General features: G+C 43.2%; 1 protein-coding gene across 7 annotated transcripts in view; it reads right to left on the bottom strand.

Moving 5' to 3' along the window:
- BLNK (B cell linker) overlaps window positions 1-20,190 on the bottom strand; it is a 309,580-nt gene that overhangs the window by 65,290 nt on the left and 224,100 nt on the right. For 4 of the 7 annotated variants that reach the window (XM_040434768.1, XM_040434770.1, XM_040434773.1 and 1 more), the window contains 4 exons: window positions 17,865-17,930; window positions 13,584-13,640; window positions 10,226-10,278; window positions 10,110-10,150 (listed from right to left, as the gene is read on the bottom strand). In XM_040434768.1, coding sequence (XP_040290702.1) covers window positions 10,110-10,150; window positions 10,226-10,278; window positions 13,584-13,640; window positions 17,865-17,930 — 217 coding nt within the window. The remainder of the gene's footprint in view (window positions 1-10,109; window positions 10,151-10,225; window positions 10,279-13,583; window positions 13,641-17,864; window positions 17,931-20,190) is intronic. The other 3 variants (XM_040434771.1, XM_040434775.1, XM_040434774.1) reach the window with 1 other exon arrangement.

Raw genomic sequence — 20,190 nt, 5'->3', positions numbered from 1 at the left:
CCTTAACCCTTACTCCTTTCATTCATCATGGCGGGATTGTTATCGTTTAGCTCCTTTAATGCCAGGGGCCTCAACAAGCCTGAGAAACGCAGTCAAATCTTATACCGGTTTCATAAAAAAAGGATCATGATAGCGATGATTCAGGAGACTCATTTCAAAACTTCATCCATCCCAAATTGCAGAAACAGGTACTACCACACCTGGTTCCATAGTTCACACCCAGATAAAAAAGCAGGTGGAGTCTCCATAGCTTTCCACAAAGCCTTCCAGCACAAGGTTTTGGCCTCTGACATTGACACTAAGGGGCGCTATATATTTCTTAAGCTTGCATTTAATGATCAAGTATTTACTGTTGCTAATTTGTACTTCCCTAATCAGGGCCAGGCCTCCTTTGGAACCAAGATGTTGAGAAGACTTGCTAGCTTCGCCGAGGGCTCACGTATTATTTTAGGAGGTGACCTCAACATGACCATGAACCCAGAGCTTGATTCTTCGGTGGGTAAGTCCACGATCTCTCCCACGTCGTTACGTAAGTTCAGAACAGCACTCACATCCCTCAGGTTGGTTGATCTTTGGAGGGTCTTGCACCCGGGTGTCAGAGATTACAGTTACTACTCTGCAGCACATAACACATACAGCAGACTAGACCACCTCTTCGTATCGCAGAGCTTCCTGGATCTTGATCCCCGATGCTCGATCGATTCTATGATATGGTCGGATCATGCGCCGGTATTTGGATTATTGTCTCCAATTCACACATCTCCTCGCTCATTTACTTGGAGATTAAACGATAATCTACTAAATGATGCGGTTTGCTCGGCAGCTATAAAAAAGGCCATTGCTGATTTTGATGCTGACCATCGATCGGATACCACTGCTTCTCCTCTAAAATGGGAAGCACTCAAATGTGTGGTAAGAGGCGTGTTTATGTCCCATGGGTCTCGGCTTAAAAGAGAAAGGACACATAAGTTAACCACGCTTTTTAAAGAACTGGAGGCCAAAGAGTCCATTAATAAAACCTCTGCGTCAGATTCTCTTAAAGCTGAACTTTCCTCCATTAGACAACAGATATTAAAAATTCTAGATCAGAAATCTCTTTGCATGAGAGATAAGATTAAACGAGGTTACTACGAGTTCGGTGACAAATGTGGGAAATGGTTGGCGAAAGCTTTACATCCACGTATCCCGCTCACACATATACCCTCTTTGAACATAGGCTCGAGGGGTCAGATACATGCACCGCTTGAAATTGCTAGTGAGTTCCGGTCATATTACTCAGACCTATACAATTTAGATCACACACATACATCAGGCCCGAGATCGTCATCCCAAAACATACAAAATTATCTATCCCAATTTGGCCCCCCGAATTTACCGAATGATGCATCTACTGGTATGGAGGAGGATTTTTCTTCATCAGAGCTCTTGCATGTCATTAAGGACCTCAAAAATGGGAAGAGCCCCGGCCCTGATGGGTTATCTGCACGTTTCTATAAATTCTTCATAGAGGATCTGGCCCCCATTCTCCTAGATGCATTTAATTCTATATCAGCCACATGCCCCTTTCCATCTCAAACCTTACAGGCCCATATTACAGTCATCCCCAAACCAGACAAGGACCATTCCCTTTGCTCCAATTATAGGCCCATTTCCCTTCTTAATATCGACCTGAAATTATTTGCTAAAATTCTGGCCTTAAGATTACATCCCCACATACCAAAATGTACCCATAGAGAACAAGTGGGATTTGTCCCAGGACGAGAGGCCCGTGACAACACCATCAAATCCATAAGCCTGATATCTAAAGCTAAACAACTAAAGATTCCCATGTGCCTTCTTTCAGTAGATGCGGAGAAGGCATTCGACAGGGTCAGTTGGCACTTCCTAGAAAGGACCCTGATTCATATTGGGATTGGTCCTAAGATGATAAATAGAATCATGGCCTTGTATTCTGGCCCTACCGCGCGGGTTCGTGTCAATGGTGTCCTGTTGGATTCCTTCCCTATCTCAAATGGAACACGGCAGGGATGTCCTCTCTCTCCGTTTCTTTATATTCTTGTTATGGAATCTCTAGCGAATGCCTTGAGAGCCAATGACGCAATTAAAGGCCTTCACATTGGCAATATAGAACATAAACTATCACTGTTTGCAGACGATCTCTTGATGTACTTAACAAACCCTAGAATCGGCCTTCCCTCAGTACTAAAGGAATTTCAGATTTTTGGGAAGTTATCCAACTTCAAGGTCAATGTCCAGAAGTCTGAACTTTTAAATATTTCTCTCCCTTCTCGAGATGTCACTGCACTCAGAGATTCATTCGCTTTTAAATGGGCCTCAAGTAAGCTTAAACACCTGGGAACTTACATCTCTTCTGACACTTCCCACTTGTTTAAACTCAACTTCCTCCCTATACTCCACACCATTGAAAATAACTTACAAACTTGGTCAGCTTTAAATGTTTCATGGTTTGGCAGAATAAACACCTTAAAAATGGACGTTCTACCCAGACTTCTTTATTTATTCCAGACAATCCCCTGTCGGATCCCAGCCTCTTACTTCACACGTTTAAGGAAACTCACTTCTCGTTTTATATGGGGTAGATCCAAAGCCAGGTTGAGCTACAATCTTATGATCAAGTCCAAGGAACACGGAGGCACAGGCTTGCCTAACTTCCTATCATACTACAGAGCAGCTTTCGCCAACTGCGTGATTGACCTTACCCATAATCTTGAGGGAAAACTTTGGGTTGAACTAGAACACACTCTAGCCCCTGGTCTTATCCCAGGCGTTTTCTGGTATCCGACAAGTACACTGACTCAAATGCCCATTCAAAGGTTATCACCTTTTCTATCTTCTCTAGTACACATTTGGATCAGGTTCGCCTCTACAACTCGAATGGTTACGATCCCTGGCCCTCTCACAAAACATATCTGGTCATCCGTTGATGCCAGCCGCACTGTTAGCTCTACCAGCCCTCAGCTTACATGCCAGACCCCAGATTAGAGTCAAAGATATATACTCAGTTAGAGGGTTGAAAGATCTTAAAGACCTAGGCCATATTATACCTGACTCACCAGGGCGATGGTTTCACTACCTACAATTACGCAGTTTCACTGGATCTTTGGCACCCGGTATGCAACTTCAATCCTCAGTGACTGATTTTGAGAAACTATGCCTAGCTTCCTCTGCTCCTGGGCATTCTATATCTCTTATATATGCCATTCTGAACTCGGGAGAGATCGGGGATGACACAGAAGAGTTCCCTTCCCCAACTAAGAAAATTATGCTTTCATGGGAATCTGAGTTGGGATATCCTCTCACACCTGATCAATGGAAAAGATCTCTCCTTTTCACCCATAAATCTTCAATTTCCTGCAGGATTCAGGAACTTAATTATAAGATTTGGTCTAGATGGTATAGGACCCCGGTTAAACTTAACCAGTTTTATCCTTTGGTTCTAGACACGTGTTGGAGGTGTTCGAAAGATAGAGGCACTATGCTACACATCTGGTGGGAGTGTACGGGAGTAGCAACACTATGGAATGACATCTTCAAGCTACACGAATATTTGTACAAAATCCATATCCCTATGTCGCCCCAGATAGCTCTCCTTTCAGTTTACCCGGGCAGAATTAGGATAGTCAAGAAGGGCATTCTTAGATTTTTTGTTATAGCAATGCGTCAAATAATTCCCAGAGCGTGGAGATCACCAGATAGTCCCCTTAGGATCACTTGGGTTAATGCTTTGGACTCTCTAGCACGTCTAGAGGAGCTGGGAGCCGAGGATCAAGGTCTTGGAGTCGCTCACTCTAAACAATGGGAGGCCTGGTACCAGTTCCGTGCATCAGCAGGTTTCTCGGGTTGGTTGTCCTCAGGATCTACCACTTAAAATATTCTATCCAGTCTGACTGCAGTCATAGCTTATATAGATTGCCAATTCAATCTCATTCCCCCCCCTCCCTCCTTACCCTTACCCCCGGATCCCTTGTCTTGTCTCCCCCTGTTCTACCTCATCCGTCTAATATTGATGTTTGATGACTCTTTTTTCTTTGTACTGACTTGATATGTACTATTGTAATACCCACAAAATACATATACTCAAATGTAACTAGCTCATACTGCATGTTTTAAAATGTATATGGTTTTCAATAAAAACAAATTGAACCATAAAATGAATCCTCAAAAATACAACTTGCCTAATAATTCTGCACTCCCTGTATGTATGTGTGTATATATATATATATATATATATATATATATATATATATATTATATATATATATATATATATATATATATATATATATACACACACACACACACACACACACACACACACACACACATATACATACATACATATACACACACACACACACACACACACACACACACATTTCACTTTATGTTTTAAAGTGTAAAGTGTTTGCGAACCGCACGTTCGAGACGGGCCCCATTGACTTTAATGGCAGGCAAACCTGAAAAACCTTCAGGTCATATTTGCAGCCACCAAATACTTACTAGAACAAATAGTCCCACAACATGAACAGTGACATACCAGAGGGGGATCATTGGCAAAAATTCCCATAAAAAAATATGTATTTTAATTCAGGGGCCATTTTTATGCGTCTTAAAAGGGAAACTCTTAAAAATGTGGCCTTCTGGAGCCTAGAAATTTTTTATTTTAGGCCACGGGACTACAGGCCCCAAAAATAAGGCATTCACCTGACAGAAAAGAACTTGTGATGAGGTGGCTGGAGGTACATTAGGCGGTCACTGGATACAAATTGTACTGTAGGCCAGTATAGGCCCCAAAAATTAGACATTCACCTGACAGAAAAGGCCTTTTATGCCGCTGTATATACATAAGATAAGGACTTCTGTGTGGTGGCAGATAGGTGTACACTAGCATGAGGAAATTCAATTACACGTGGTCGTCACAGGTGTCGAATTCCTCCGAGATCCATGCCTCATTCATTTTTAGAAATGTGTAGTAGTCCACACTGTCGTGGGCTAGGCGAGTTCGCTTATCGGTCACGATTCCCCCTGAAACGCTGAACGTCCTTTTGGACAGGACACTCGACGAGGGGCAAACCAAGAGTTCCATGGCAAATTATGCCAGCTCTGGCCACAGGTCAAGCCTGCACACCCAGTAGTCCAGGGGTTCCTCGCTTCTCAGAGCATCCACATTAGCCGTTAACCCGATGTAGTCGGACACCTGTCTGTCTAGGCGCTCCCTGAGGCTGGATCCGGAGGGCGGCTGTGGGTTGGCTGCAAGAATGATCTCATATTCGAAGTGACCAACACCTCTTCAAACGCCCTCTTTTTGCAGGCGCGGTAGGATTGGTACCCGCACCTGTTTCGCTGTGGGTGGAAATTCCTCTGCCAGCACCCGCAACAGCAGAATGCAGCATCTCTCGCAGCAAGGCTTTGAAATGCTGCATTCTGCCAGCCCTCTGTGATGCTGGTAACATGTCCGCCATTTTGTGTTTGTATCGGGGGTCTAAGTATGTTGCCACCCAGTACTGGTCCTTGCCCTTTATGCTTTTTATACGGGGGTCCCTCTTCAAACACTGGAGCATGAAGGCCCCCATTTTCACTAAATTGGTAGCGGTGGAGCACCCTGGCTCCTGCTCATTGCCCAGGAGAATGTTGTCCTCGATCTCCTCCCCCCTGCTACGGACAACACCAGGGATCCACAAAAAGTTTATAGCCTGCTCTTCTTGCTCCTCCTCCTCCCCCCAGCCACCATCCTCCTCTGACTCCTCTTCAGACTCCTGCTGACTTGTCTCAGATGGAGTTAGCCCCCCCTGGGAATTCATTCAGCATTGCCACTTCCTCATCTTCCTGCTTCTGGTCGGCTTGATCAATGACACGATGCAATGCACGCTCCAGAAAGAAGGCGTAAGGAACAATGTCACTGATGGCACCCTGGCTGTGACTGACCAGTTTGGTGATTTCATCAAATGGCCGCAGAAGTCTGCAGCCACTGGCGCGGTGAAAAGAAACCAAGCTCCCCAGACCTGTCCTGCTGCAGAGTTCGTACAGGTAGTCGTTAATGGCATGTTACGGCTGGAGCAGCCTATCAAGCATATACAAGGTGGAGTTCCAGCGCGTGGGGCAGTCACAAATCAGACGTCTTACGGGCAAGTGGTGTCGACACTGAATGTCAGCAAGGCGAGTCATGGCCATGTAAGATCTTCTGAAATGGCCAGAGATATTCCTGGCCTGCCGCAAGACGTCCTGGACCCGGGGTATTTGGCAACGAATCGCTGCATGACTAAGTTCAGGACGTGTGCCATGCGCGGCACTTGTTTTTGCCCTGCTTCAGTGCGCTCAGCAGATTGGCACCGTTGTCGCACACCACTTTACCAACTGTCAAATTGAGCGGGGTTAGCCACTGATCGGCCTCTGACCGCAGAGCTGAAAGCAGTGCAGGACCAGTGTGGCTCTTGTATTCCAGGCACAACAGCAGCACAGCATGGCAACGTCTCACCTGGGATGTCGAATAGGTTCTGGGGAGCTTGGGGGCGCAACGGAAGAGGTGGTAGCAGTGGAAAAGGAGGAGTCAGCTGAGGAGGCGATGGAGGATGGAGTAAGAGGAGGAGGAGGAGAAGTAGAGGCAGGCCTGCATGCAATCCTTGGCGGTAACACCAAATCCACACAGGTGCCATGGGTTACATGCTTGACGCTAGTCAGAAGGTTCACCCAGTGGACAGTAAAAGTTATGTACCTTCCCTGCCCGTGTTTACTAGACCACGTGTCTGTGGCCAGATGTATCTTGGCACGACACTGTGTGCCAGAGATATATTCACTTGCCGCTTATTGTGGCCATATAGCTCTGGGATGCCCTTCTGGGAGAAATATTTCCTTCCGGGGACCTTCCATTGCGATGTGCCAACGGCCCAAAATTTTCTAAAGGCCTCTGAGTCCTCCAGTTTACATGGCAGTAGTTGGCGGGCTAGCAGTTCCGACAAGCCTGCTGTCAGCCATTGGGCAAGAGGGTTATCCGGCGTCATCAACTTTTTACGCTCAAACATTTGGGCGACAGAAGCCTGCCTTCTGCCAGATGAACACGACGACGGCACGGTGGAAGGTGAAGTGGAGGACAAATGGGAGGAGAGAGGAGAAGGAGAAGAGGCAGGACGTGGAGCGCCACGAGTGTGGCTTTGTGGGTTCTGACAGCGTTGCTCCCACTGGGCTCGGTGATGGGAGGCCAGGTGCCTTCTTAAGGCGGTCAGCCCTAGGTTAATGTTGGGCTTACTGCGACTTATGTGTTGACAGCACAGGCTGCAGATGGCAACACTATTGTCAGCAGTTAAAAACACGTTAAAAAAAAGCCCACACTGAGGAGCCATGTGCCGGCATCCTGGGAGCGCCAGAAGTTACCATGCATGGTGGATGGCTCGCTCCAGATACATTTGCAGTCTGCTTTTTGCCTCCTGTGCCCGGCGAGCTCTGCCTGCTTCTCCTCATTCTCCTCCCTCTCTGCTGCTCCGTCTCTCCCTCTGAACTCCCCTCCTCTTCCTCTCTTGTGGGCACCCACGTGATGTCCATCGACACGTCATCATCGTCACCTTCACCACCACTAATATTTGAGAACTCGGAGTAGGCAGCAACAGAAGGGACCTTCCTCCTTGGGCTGATCTGGGTACTGTCGTCAGACCGCTGGGTGGCGGCTGTTGCTACCTCCTCTTCCTCATCCGATGTCAAAAATGTCTGTGCATCGGTAAGGTCTGGGAATGGATGGGAAAACAATTCCTCTGACTCGAGTGGAGGGGCTATGGTGGTGGTGGTTCTGGTGTATTTGGGGGTGCACACAGCAGAGTGAGGAGGGTGCAGATACAGAGGATGAGGAGGGTGCAGAAGCGAAAGGGTGAGTAAGCCACTCAACCAACTCTGGTGCGCCCTTTGAAGTTATCGTACGCACCTTCTCCAACTTCCCACTTAGGCTCCGGCCTGGTGCACCTGCCCTACCACTAGCACCCCTGCGGAACGGCCTGCCTCTTCCTCTCCCGGTCATTTTCAAAATGACCTTGTGCCTAAGTCCCTAGAGATGAGCAGTATTTTGTGGAAGCAGGTATATAGAAGGCCTCAATCAATATTTTGTGGAAGCAGGTATATGGCCCCCCTTAATCAGTATTTTGTGGAAGCAGGTATATCGCAGCCCTCAATCAATATTTGGTGGAAGCAGGTATATCGAGCCCCTTAATCAGCATTTTGTGGAAGCAGGTATATCACACCCCTCAATTCTTTTTTTTGCCACAACAGTTATATCACACCACCCTGTTTATTTGGGGCAACAGGTATATCACAGCCCTCAATCAGTATTTTGTGAAAGAAGGTATATCACACCCCTCAGTTTATTTTTGGGGCAACAGGTATATCACACCCGTTGCAAATAGTTGTTCCAATAGCGCTTGTCCCTCTATATAGCTGCGGTATCGCATCAGAACCGCACACAACTGGTGCACAATACAAATGCACTATAATATACTTTTTATGTTAGAAAGTATATTATAAGTATTTCACACCCCTCAGTATAGAACACCTATCGATAGCACACCTATAACCAGTCCTTAAAAGGACTTTTGTGGCCCTATTAGCTAGCGTTTGGTGTCCCTAACAGTCTGTCCCTGCTCCACAAAGCAACCTCTCCCTACACTGGCAAAACACAATGTAAAATGGCTGCCAGATCGGGTTCTTTGATAGGGTGGCGGTGTGTCCATGTGCTGAAACGTCTCAATTGGCTGTCCTGTCCCACCTGATGGATGTTGAAATAGATTGTTAAGGTTGCACTCGTTGTCCAGTCTCTGAGGTGCTTCAGTGGAGTGGATATGATCTGGTTAAATAGTAGTAAGAGAAAAACCACCGCACACTCAAGGTTATCATGCAAATAACAATTCTTTTATTCTGACATATCCTACAATGGGTACATAAGTAATAACTGAGAGATGCCAATATTGTCACGAACGCGCATTCCCACTGTCCAACGGGGGTCCTCCTTTCTGCCTACACTCTTCTTTCGTGACTTATGTGACCAAGGGCGGGAGCGACCGAAACGTCATTAAGACTTGGAGTCACAATATTGGCAGCTCTACATTATTACTTATGTACCCATTGGAGGATATGTCAGAATAACCCAAAAATTTTTTGCATGATAACCTTGAGTGTGCGGTGGTTTTTCTCTTAATACCACCTGATGGATGTGTCATGGGTTAAAGTTCGGTGTAATGCAAAAGAATATGGCGCAGGCGGACATCGCCATATGTTCGCATGTTCGGCGAATCGCGAACGCACAAAGTTCAGCGCAAAAAGACCGCCGGGCGAACCGCAAGGCCATCTCTAGTAATGTCTAAGTGCAACTTCTAGGTGGAGGTGTGCCTGTTGTAGGAAGGCGCAAGGGTCCGTCATTGATGGAAGGTACGGGTCACTGAGGTTCCTGGCCTCTGTGAGATAGGAACCGGTAATTTTGTGTGTCAGCGGCATCTAGTGCTCGCTGACACTGTTTTACTTAGTGTGGCTGTAAAGCTAATCCGGGCCGGTTCTCATTGGGAGCAGCCAAAGATCAGGGTGGGTGGCTGTTCCCCACGTCCAGGCCAGGTTTTGGGCTAGGTTTAAAAACCCAGCCAGCAGCTCAGCTGGGTGTGGTATGATCCTCCAAGTGATAGTGGAGCTGTGGAAGCTCTGTGTTTTTGGAAGCTGAGGAAGATCCGCCATGCTGCAAGGCTGAGAGCCACATGAGAGCTGCCTGCTGGGAGTCAGGCGCCCTAAAGCCTGCTGTGGTCTGCCAGGTGATTTATGTTGTTCTGGGGACTCTTTCTGTGTGAATTAACACCAGGACCCTGTAAAGCATTGTTTTTTCTTTTCTGTGTGAATAAACACTGGACTTTTGTTTTTCAACCGTGGTCTTGCCTCTGTATTGCGTCCGCTTACCTTGCCTACCAGAGCAAATCCCTACACTGTCACTATCCATACATTTAATTTACTTTTGGCAGTGGGTGATCCAATTGTCAGAGCACCTTCTGTGAATCCAGAGTTTTAGAAGGGTAAGCCACTATAACGTGTATAAACTTGTATCGGTTTCAATATATAAGAATTGTTCTTACAAAGTCATCGCCCCATTCGTCATCGTCTCCATTTGGTGGACCTGGAGATAAAAACCACAATATGTTATAGCGAGAAGAAGAATAGAGAAAAAAAAATCAATGAAAGATTCTTTTACCTGTCTGGTAGTCTCTTTTTGGGACAGTCGGTGGAGTTGGCTTGCTTTTCATACTACAATAAGACATAATGGATTAAAACCAGCAAATTCATCAAAGTAAGAGAAAAACCGGCAAAAGTAGCATAAGAACATAAAAATGCTACATTATATGGTTTAGGCCAAATGCCAGACAGATACACAATCAGTGCAATGCGAAGCGTGTTAAATATGCGGTTAGTACAGTAGGTGAGGCTAGTAAAACAAATAGACAATGAAGCAGATTTATCAACATTGGAGATGACCTTCCGATCATTATCAGTTCTCTCCTTAGGCCTGTATTGCACCAATTTGTATTACACATTTTCTGACCAATCATTGGTCAGATGGCCTATTGCACACACACACACACACACACACACACACACACACAACTATTGGTCTGATTGGACAGATAATCTGTTGGTGTAATACAGGCCTTAGGAGAATACTGGCAATTATCAGCGGGTGGGTAGGGAGAGCTGGAGCTCAAAATAACCTTGACTCTTTTCAGGCAGCCATGGCTCTTTTCAGACCTGGACTACAATAATGATGGCTTTCTATCAGCTACACTTATTTTGGCCACTATTAAGTGACTGTTACTACCTTATGCTGTCAAATAGAAGAAATTTTGTAATATATCTTATCTGAAAAAAAGCCTCTCTCTCTGACTCTCCATTATTTACTGCTAAATCTGTTTTCAGAGACCGAGATGGACTGTCTGGTCACTGAAGGATCAGATTACATGCTGCCCATGAAAGTCTATGGAAACGGGAGGGGAATAGTGAGCTGCTAAAGAGAGAAAGAAGCATTTTTCTCTTCAAACACATTACAAAGTTTTCCATAATTTTCCTGTATCATTTATTTATGCAAAGTTCATTGAAAGGTTTGTGACTATTTAAGATTTTTTTTACTTCTGTTTTTCTTATTTTTAGTCATAACCACATGGCTATTGTCTAGTAACTTGCACTGTTGTTATAAAAAGCGCATCAAGTGTCTGCATTGGCCTCCACTCATAATCACATGATTCTAAATCCTACAACCTTTACATGATTACAGCGTGGCATTATACACTCATTGACAGAAAAAATGCACCAAGAAGGAATTGTTGGAATGGAATGAAACTTTCTAGGTTTGAATGTAATGATGAGATATGTACAGTATGTGATTACAGTATTATAGCAAGTTTATTGGAGAAAAGGAGGCTCTAGGACCCTGTTGGACTGCCTCTGGCCTGGATACAGGATGAGATATGGTTGGACATGAAGGCATACAGTTTCTGTATGGTATCCTGCTGCACATTTGCCCATAGATGTTTTAGCTGGGCCTGTAGATCCTGTGCACTAATAAGTTGCACAGGATTGAAACACCTCCTTGACCTGCCTGGTTGCCAGATTTATCGCCAATCCAGCATTTGTGGGACCAGCTGGGATGCCAGCTTCAACATGAGGCTTCCATACTCAAACGTTGTCAGATCACTAACAGAACCTGGATTCATCACTAAAGAGGATTTTACGATTCCAGTCTGTAGCAGGCCAGTTTTCTCATTTACTATACCACTGCAAACAAACGAGACGGTGGTTGGCTGTCAATGACAGGACACATAATGGGCACCATGACACCAAATTTCCTTCTGCTAAGCACCTGGAAATGGTTTGGTCAGAGATAGCTGTGGGTAATGATAGTGCCGCCTGCGTGTGAATAGTGGACAACGAAACTGTGGGAGCTGCTCATGCTTGTCAGAGGATCAAATGATCTTCACTACTGGTGGTTGCCAAGCCTTCTCACCATGTGTCCGTGCCCTCATGTAACCACTGCTCCCAACATCTAACAGCTAGGTCAGAACGGCCTAGATGGCAGGCAATTTATCGAAACAACCATCCTGCTGCTCTCAGTCCAATGATGCCTCCATCTTAAAATCGATCAACTGGACAAAATGTCTTCAAGTGCATCTGTAATAGAGGCATGTCTAGCAGTCGATGATTTCTCACAAAGAGGTACACTACCCAGAAGTAGCCTCCGAAAGCCTTCTTACAGAGCAGCAGGGGAAGCACTTTTATGCCCTGATGTGGCAAGACCCAGTGTCTAATCAGTCCACACCTGTAATAAATTACATATCTGCCTGAGACATTATTGCAGCAATCTGATATTTCTACTTTTCACAGTCTTCATGAGACCACAGTTGTTTCAAACTGGGATTCCTGTGGCCCTCCAAGAAATATTTTTATCCGCTATCTATACAGGACAGTATATACAGTGGACATGTTCTCTTTCAATTACCGTACCTCTTTACCTTTGTTGTCATTATTGTACACAGGACATATCATTAAGATCTATTATTTATACCAACCCCATGAGAAATAGACCCTAGTGGAAAGTAAATGGCTCTAGCTCCTGCTTCATATGGGGTCTTCTGTTGGACCTTTGTGGCCCATTATTGTGCCAGAGACTGGACATTCTGGAAGATGTTCATATGTATGGGAAAGCACACCTTAGTTTTGTCTGGTGGAAGATTATTTGGACTCCAATGTTATCCTTATTTGTTCACGAGATCAGAGGCCTATACAAGAGCAGGGTAGGCCTATTGCAACCCAAATATATCCCCACTCGTGTTTTATGTCAGCTTGCATCACACTCTTCACATTGAGACTGTGCTTATTCATCCCTTCCTTCCCATCATTTGAAGGATAGAAAGCAGAGTAGCCAACATCTCTTTTTGCCATCAAATGCTTTTGTAGATGAGAAGCCATGTACCTTAGTAGGGGTCCACCTTTCACTAGACCCCAGAGCAGCTGCCTATATAAATCTCTCCAAAAGAGCACCCCTTTATATACCCCATATTTCCTGTGATAGATTATTAGTCCACTATATATTATGCCTACTGGCCAGTTTCTTCTCATCCCCAAAGAAGACCACTTTTCAATGTCATTTGGGTGGTCGTCTCAAACAGGTTTTAGTGTATGTAGCATACAGTACTTGCCAACTTTTAACCAGAGTTGTTGACAAGACGACCCTTTTCTTGGACCACGCCCCTTTTTTACAAGTCATGCTCCTTTTTGTGATAAACCCCCCCAGCACTCATTGCCCATTGGGGGCTGGCATTGCACCTGATGATTCAGCAACCCGGAGTGCATACTAGTAAAGTGCATGGAAGGCTTCTCCGTTGAGAGCCTCCTGGACATTCCGGGAGAGTTAGCAAGTATGTTACATAGGATCCACATTTGTAGATGAAATAAAACATTTAAGTGCACCGGTTTCTTACAAACAACACAGAACACAAAAAGAGGAGGAGGTAAAGCAATCAAAGTGCAGATTGAAGCATGCAAGGATTGATTTTCCATACCGATCCCATGTATCTTTCCCAGTTTTACAAATTAACGCCACCTGATCATTTTGGAACCTAAATATTGAGGGACAGAGACAGAGCTTACACCCATAGACTGCAGAACCATGGATCAAATTAAGACTAAGAAAAGATAGTAAACAATAAGGAGCAGCGTTATCAACTTTCTTAAATTTTTTTTTTTTTTTACTAAATATCATTGACACCCAACAATTTTTTCTACCAGCAAATGGGAAAAATAAAAATTGTGACAACTATAAGCAATATGCATTTATAGCTCAGAATACTAGAAATAACTGTCAAGTGCATAATAATAAAAAAAACTCTTAATAATCTACAGACAGTCTTCCATAAATCTAGAGGCAATCATTTTTATGGCCAATCCTTGAATTCATGGTCTGATGACAACCCTATTAACTTGATGCTGAGTAAATCAGTGGCTGTTCAAGAATACATTTCTCTGCGAACACTATTTTAGAATGGTCATAAAGAGAAGATTTACGTAAAAATTATCTTTTACTGGTTCTAAGTTCCACCATACCCTTTGTTACCTACTGAGTTCCGATGGCAAGGTATCTCCTGCTTGTTCAGTGACTCAAAAGAGCTTGGTCTGCTGATTTGCTTTTTGGGAAGTTAAAGGGGTATTCCGGCTACATTAACATTCCCTATCCACAGGATAGGGGATAACTATTAGATTAGTATTGGTTTAAGATTAGGATTAACTATTAGGATTGATGGGGGTCCCAGCAGCGGCAGAACCCTCACCGATCTAATAGTCATCCCCTAACCATGTCCCCCATTTACTATAGTATTAACATTTTATAAACAGGGTCAGTACCAGTTTAAGAGCTTGAAGTATAGCAAATCCTTTCAGAAATATATTAAAGTGGTGCACTGGGTTTTTGACTAAATTCTAACTTTCAGAAAAGCTGTGAAAGGAAGATAATTTCACTACTACTCATCATTCCTTTGCACTGCCGATTCTGCAATCTGCCCTGGGCTCACATGACTGCCTGACCGGCTGCAGGTTTTCCCGCTGATGTCTTGAATTAATCTGTTGCTGTGTTTTCCTGTACAGTTGCATAATGGGCATGCAGCTGAACAGGAATAACAGCTGCATAATGGGCATGCAGCAGGAGCACATCCGGTTGAGACATCAGTGGGGGGCCTGCAGCCAGTCTGATTGGTGGGGTCTGACTCAGTATCTCCGCCAATCGGTTCTTGAAAGAGGCTGCTGCATTTGGACGCGGCAGCATCATCCTTTACCTGTGATATCATGTTCAGTGGTCGCATGGCATTTGTGCATCTCCGTCCTATTCAAGTCAATGGGATTGAGCTCCAGTACCAAGCACAGCCGCTATACAATGTACAGTGCTGTGCATGGTATACTATGAAGTAGCCTCAGCGCTTGTTTGAGCACTATAGCCCCTTCAAACAGCTGATCAACCCGGATGCCAAGATTCATACCCCCAGATCAGATATTGATGACCTATCCTGACTAAAGGACATCAATATTTAAATTCTGGAAAACCCCTTTAATTAAATCAATATACGTAAATAATCACTTTCACTGCGAGTGCAAAGCACAGTTTGTTCTATTTTGGTTCTATCAGAACAACACTCTGATTATTCGATATTTTTGGGATTTAATGTAAAAAATGCTACATGGAGATTAAAAAGGGCTGGTTGTGAAATTACATAATCCTAAAAAACAGCACTAAGAAAGGAAATGAAAAGTGATACATACATGAAATAATGTTGATACGTAGTACAAGGCAGAATCTGAACAGAACTGCTATTTACATCTTATAGATGGAATTTTTGTATTTTGACCAACATGATGTGTTTCCAACATTTTGGATTTCAGGAGAACATATATATTTTAATCTATTATCTCATATCTATTTAACGAATCTAGCTCATTATCTCACTCTCGCTACAAAAAAAAAAAAAAGAAAAAAAATCTTCAGCACTCCCGAAAAGGAATTTTGTGGTTATGCTTTTGGGGCACACTACCTATTGTTGGCCAAATACATATAAACCAATGCTGATTTGTGTGGTACTCTATAAATTAATTCCACACAAAAGAAAAAATGGCACCACACATTTATTTTGTACAAAATTTAAAAACATCTTTAGTCTATCTAAATATCATAAATAGTTTAAAAGCATACCCACAGCCTGGGACATAAACGACATGTCATAAACTGATGCTGCTTCTCTTCTAAGATCCCTTCTAATACAAAAGAAAAAAAAACAAAAAAAAACTATCCGCAGTGGAAAAACCCATCCGTCTAAGGAAATTGCAAGGCTATGAGGGCTTTGCATAAATAAATCAGAAAAAAAACTATAAAAAAAAAAAAATTTGATTGACAACCTCTCAAATACTGTTGCATCAGATCCACAGACACCCGACCTCTACCCTAAGTACATGCATAAAATAGCAGCTACTAAATAAGCAATTAGCAAAAGATGCCTAGAAAGGAGAATACACACCAGGGTGCTGGGAGCAGTAGTACCCCGCAGGGTGCTATTATATGCACGTACTTGGGGTCATGGTTGCCAACCAAAATGTTTCTTCTTTCTGGACAACTTATCCAAAAATCACGGATAACCGACATTTTTTACGGGCAAAATGGAAAGCCATATTAAATGATAAAGATTATAAGTAATACATGTCTATAGCATATAGTGATAACACCTCATTACCAGTATTTATTGTGAGCTGTAAAATGATGATAATTACCACCAAAATAATCTAGTGAAGTACCACCAGCCTTAAAAAATAAATAAATAACAGAAACATGTATTTTTTCTCACAGACACAGCAAAAAAGTCGTCTATTTTTGTGGACTGTCCTGCTTAGGGCTGAGGTCGGGTGCCTGTGGTTCTGACGCAAAGGTATTTGAGAGGTTGCCAATACTTTTGGATTCAATTAATGGTGCCCCAAAAATTGAATTTGCATAAAAATAAAAAGAAGCATTTCTCAAAATAAGAAGACTACATGGTGGAATGCTTACTTTGAATCTGATTTTGGAGGTAACAGACTCCCTCCTGGGATTTCCTGGGCTACAGATACTGACGACTTACCCTCGCGACTCCCGGCATCCCTACCGATCAGCTGTTTTGGGCAGACGCAGTTTTGGAAACGATAGAGTGAAAGCAGAAGGTTCCGTACATTGCGTATTTCCCGGCATCTGTGTGCGTACTAATCAGCAGTACAATGGCATGGCCATCACAACAGGTATAAGGCTGTGCTCAGTAGACTATATAGTTTCCGGCATTGCAATTGCCTGAAACAACTGATAGGTGGGCGTGCTGGGTGTTGGACGCCCACTGATACAACCCCTTTAATAACAGTTTTTATACTACTGGTTGTATTAATGTAATTCATACTATGGCCAGTATATAATGAGGAAGGGGGGGGGGGGGCTTGTCTAATGTGGGGCTATAGGAATTCTAGCTACGGATCCGGCTAATACTTGAAACAATGCCATAGAGAGGATTATGAAAATTGTTTTTTCTACTTTGATATTGATCCCATTCCTTTGTACCGTTTGGTTGATCCCTATAGAGTAGGACAAAATGAATTCCGTATGTGTATTTTCAGTGTATTTTAGTTGTGATACTTCTGCTCCAAAAATTGCAACATAAATCTGTTTCGCACGAAGGACCAGCAAGATAAGACAGGAAATGTGGTCAGGGCGATGGCGCTCCCATTCATATTACTCACTGCCTGACATAATTTTGCAGCCTTAAAAACATGGACTCATTATCAGGCGGATATATAGAAACGAATCCGCCCTGCAATGTACTGCCTGCATTTGTTATCAAAAGCCACATTCAAATAGACTATCAATAAAAGAGGATCGCCCTGTAACCTAAATGTATTCTTAAAACAAGAGCATGTGGACATCATAGTTTGGGTTCCCAGTTTCAGGATATATGAGAGACTGAAATGCTAAAATGAGTTGACATCTTGTAACATAGTACATAAGGCCGAAAAAAGACATTTGTCCATCCAGTTCGGCCTGTTATCCTGCAAGTTGATCCAGAGGAAGGCAAAAAAAATACCACATTTATCCTGTAGAGGCCACTGCAGGACAAACGTGCAGCTGCTGACTGGTCACCAGTGAGTCCTCATTTAGAAGCAAGGTTATCTAGAACTGATCCTGTTTAGTAACATTATAGTAATATAATAACGGAGATCCCATGTTGAATGAAAAGTAAAAGAAAAAATATTTCTTAGTTCGGACATTATTTGATAAAATGACTTACTTCTTCTTGATTTTTTTAAATAGCCCGGATTCATTTTTCTTTATGTCACTGACAATTCTCTGGAGCTGCCTACGAGGAGAAGAAAAGAAAAATCTGATCAGTTGCTGTTATCATTAGATTATGGGTTTATCACCTGTGGACAAACTGAGTTGCGGCAGATATGTGAAGAGATTTATTTTGCGGCAGTTTTAGTTTGCACTAAATTTATGATTTGTTAAATGGGTCTAAGGGCTCTTGCACACGACCATGTGCCCCCCCAGTGGCCGTATTGTGGCCCGCATATGGCGGGTCCGCAATACACGGGGCACTGGCCGTATGTATTCCGCATCACGGATGCGGACCCATTCACTTGAATGGGTCCGCAAATCCGGAGATGCGGAACGGAAGCACGGAACGGAACCCTACGGAAGCACTACGGAGTGCTTCCATGGGGTTCCGTTCTATGCTTCCGTTGAGCAAAAGGATAGAACTTGTCCTATCTTTTTGCAAAACGGACGGATCGCAGACCCCATTCAAGTAAATGGGATTGCTATCCACATGCGGTTGGCCCACGGTCGGTGCCAGTGCATTGCGGACGTTCGTGTGCAAGAGACCTTAATCTGTGATGTTCAGAGATGAGCAAGTTGACTCAGCGAATTTCCAAAAATTTGGGTCGAAAACTGAATCCAAAATGGGTGAATTTCTCAAAATGGTGTCAGCCATTTTTCAGATTAGAAGACAGGAAGCCGGGAGATCACATGAACCCATAGGGTTAAAAAAAATTAGATAATGCTGTGCGTTATTACATAATAATAATAATAATAATAATAATAATAGTAATGTTTATTTATATAGCACCAACATATTCCGCAGCGCTTTACAGTTCAGGGGTTCATGTACAAACAGTCAATAATTGCAACAAGAGGAATGAGGACCCTGCTCACAAGAGCTTACAATCTAATTAAATTGGCTGTTTGTTACCATTTTATCACTTTGACATTACTTCGCATTAAAGAGCTTAGAAAGGATTTGGATAAAATCTTAGGCTATGTTTTTTTTTTGCGAATCCGCAATTTGCGGACCGCAAAACACATACGGTCGTGTGCATGTAGCCTTAGGAGAAGCCTGGTAGAGTCCTGGGAGTCAAAAAATTAAGAGTTGGACAGCGCACCTAATAAGGAGATGGTGGATTCACACCTCCTAGGAAAGTGGTAAGCTTTCCTTAAAATAACGGATAATCCAAATAAAAAAAGAAAAATGGAGATAGCATGTACCGTTGAGGTGGTCAGGACGTGCTGTCCAGGGGCAGATTTGCCATAGACCTTACGGGGACATTTTTAGAAAATGGTGAAGGGAAGATGCAGCAAAATACACCACTAAAATCCCTATTTGCAACGCTCTGCAGCATAGGCCTTTATACCATCAGAATGAGACGCATCTTTTTGTAGCACCTTATAGCTGGTATAGTGTTTGCCCAAAATAGGCGCCAAAAACTGTCTAACACTGTGATAGAAAAAAAATGCAGAAAGTAGACGCAGACAAAAATCTGGTGCAATTGTTGCTGAAAAAACCTTGGGCCAGATTTATCATTACTCTGACAGCTCACTCCATTTTAACATATGGCTAAAGTCAGTTTTAGCTAAGTCAGATTTATGATCGGCCCTTTAAGACTGTAATAAATGTGGTTTGACGGTAGCAGTTTATCCGTCAGTAAGCAGCTTTACAAAAGTCGCACGTCTTTACGAAAAAGTCGCATGTTCTATTAAAAAGTCTCATAAGATAAGCATGGTCCTCACTGGAGTGAAATTGCGACTTTTTTGCGACTTTTTAAATAGTCCCAATAGTAAATCTGTCTAGAGATTCATTTACATAAGAAAACACGCCCACTTTCAGAAAACTGGCGAGCATAGTGCAGAGCAGAAAAAAGTCGCAAATTTGTGCGCAGTTTTAGCGTTTGGGACTTTTTGGGGGACTTTTTCACTCCATTATTCTGACCTGAGCTAATGATAAATCTGGCCCCTTGTGTCTAGATTGTTGTAATTGAAAGAAAATTAGGGCCAATTCACTGTATATTTGGTGCAATATACCCAAAAAGTACACATCCAGCTGTGCAACATGTGACATTAGATTAATATATATATATATATATATATATATATATATATATATATATATATATATATATATATATATATATATACACACACATACATACAAAAAATTAAAAAAAACATTACGTCAAAACCAGGACAGGACTGAAAAAAAAGTGAAAAGTAAACTCTTTCCTAGATGCTGCACTCCATTTACAATCCAATCCAGACAATGGCTCCAAAAACTGCATCGAAATGGC

This window comes from Bufo bufo, chromosome 6, assembly GCF_905171765.1.
Source record: "Bufo bufo chromosome 6, aBufBuf1.1, whole genome shotgun sequence".
Classification (NCBI taxonomy): Eukaryota; Metazoa; Chordata; class Amphibia; order Anura; family Bufonidae; genus Bufo; species Bufo bufo.
The sequence above is the reverse complement of the archived record's forward strand: the minus strand, read 5'-3'. Positions and strand labels throughout refer to the sequence as shown.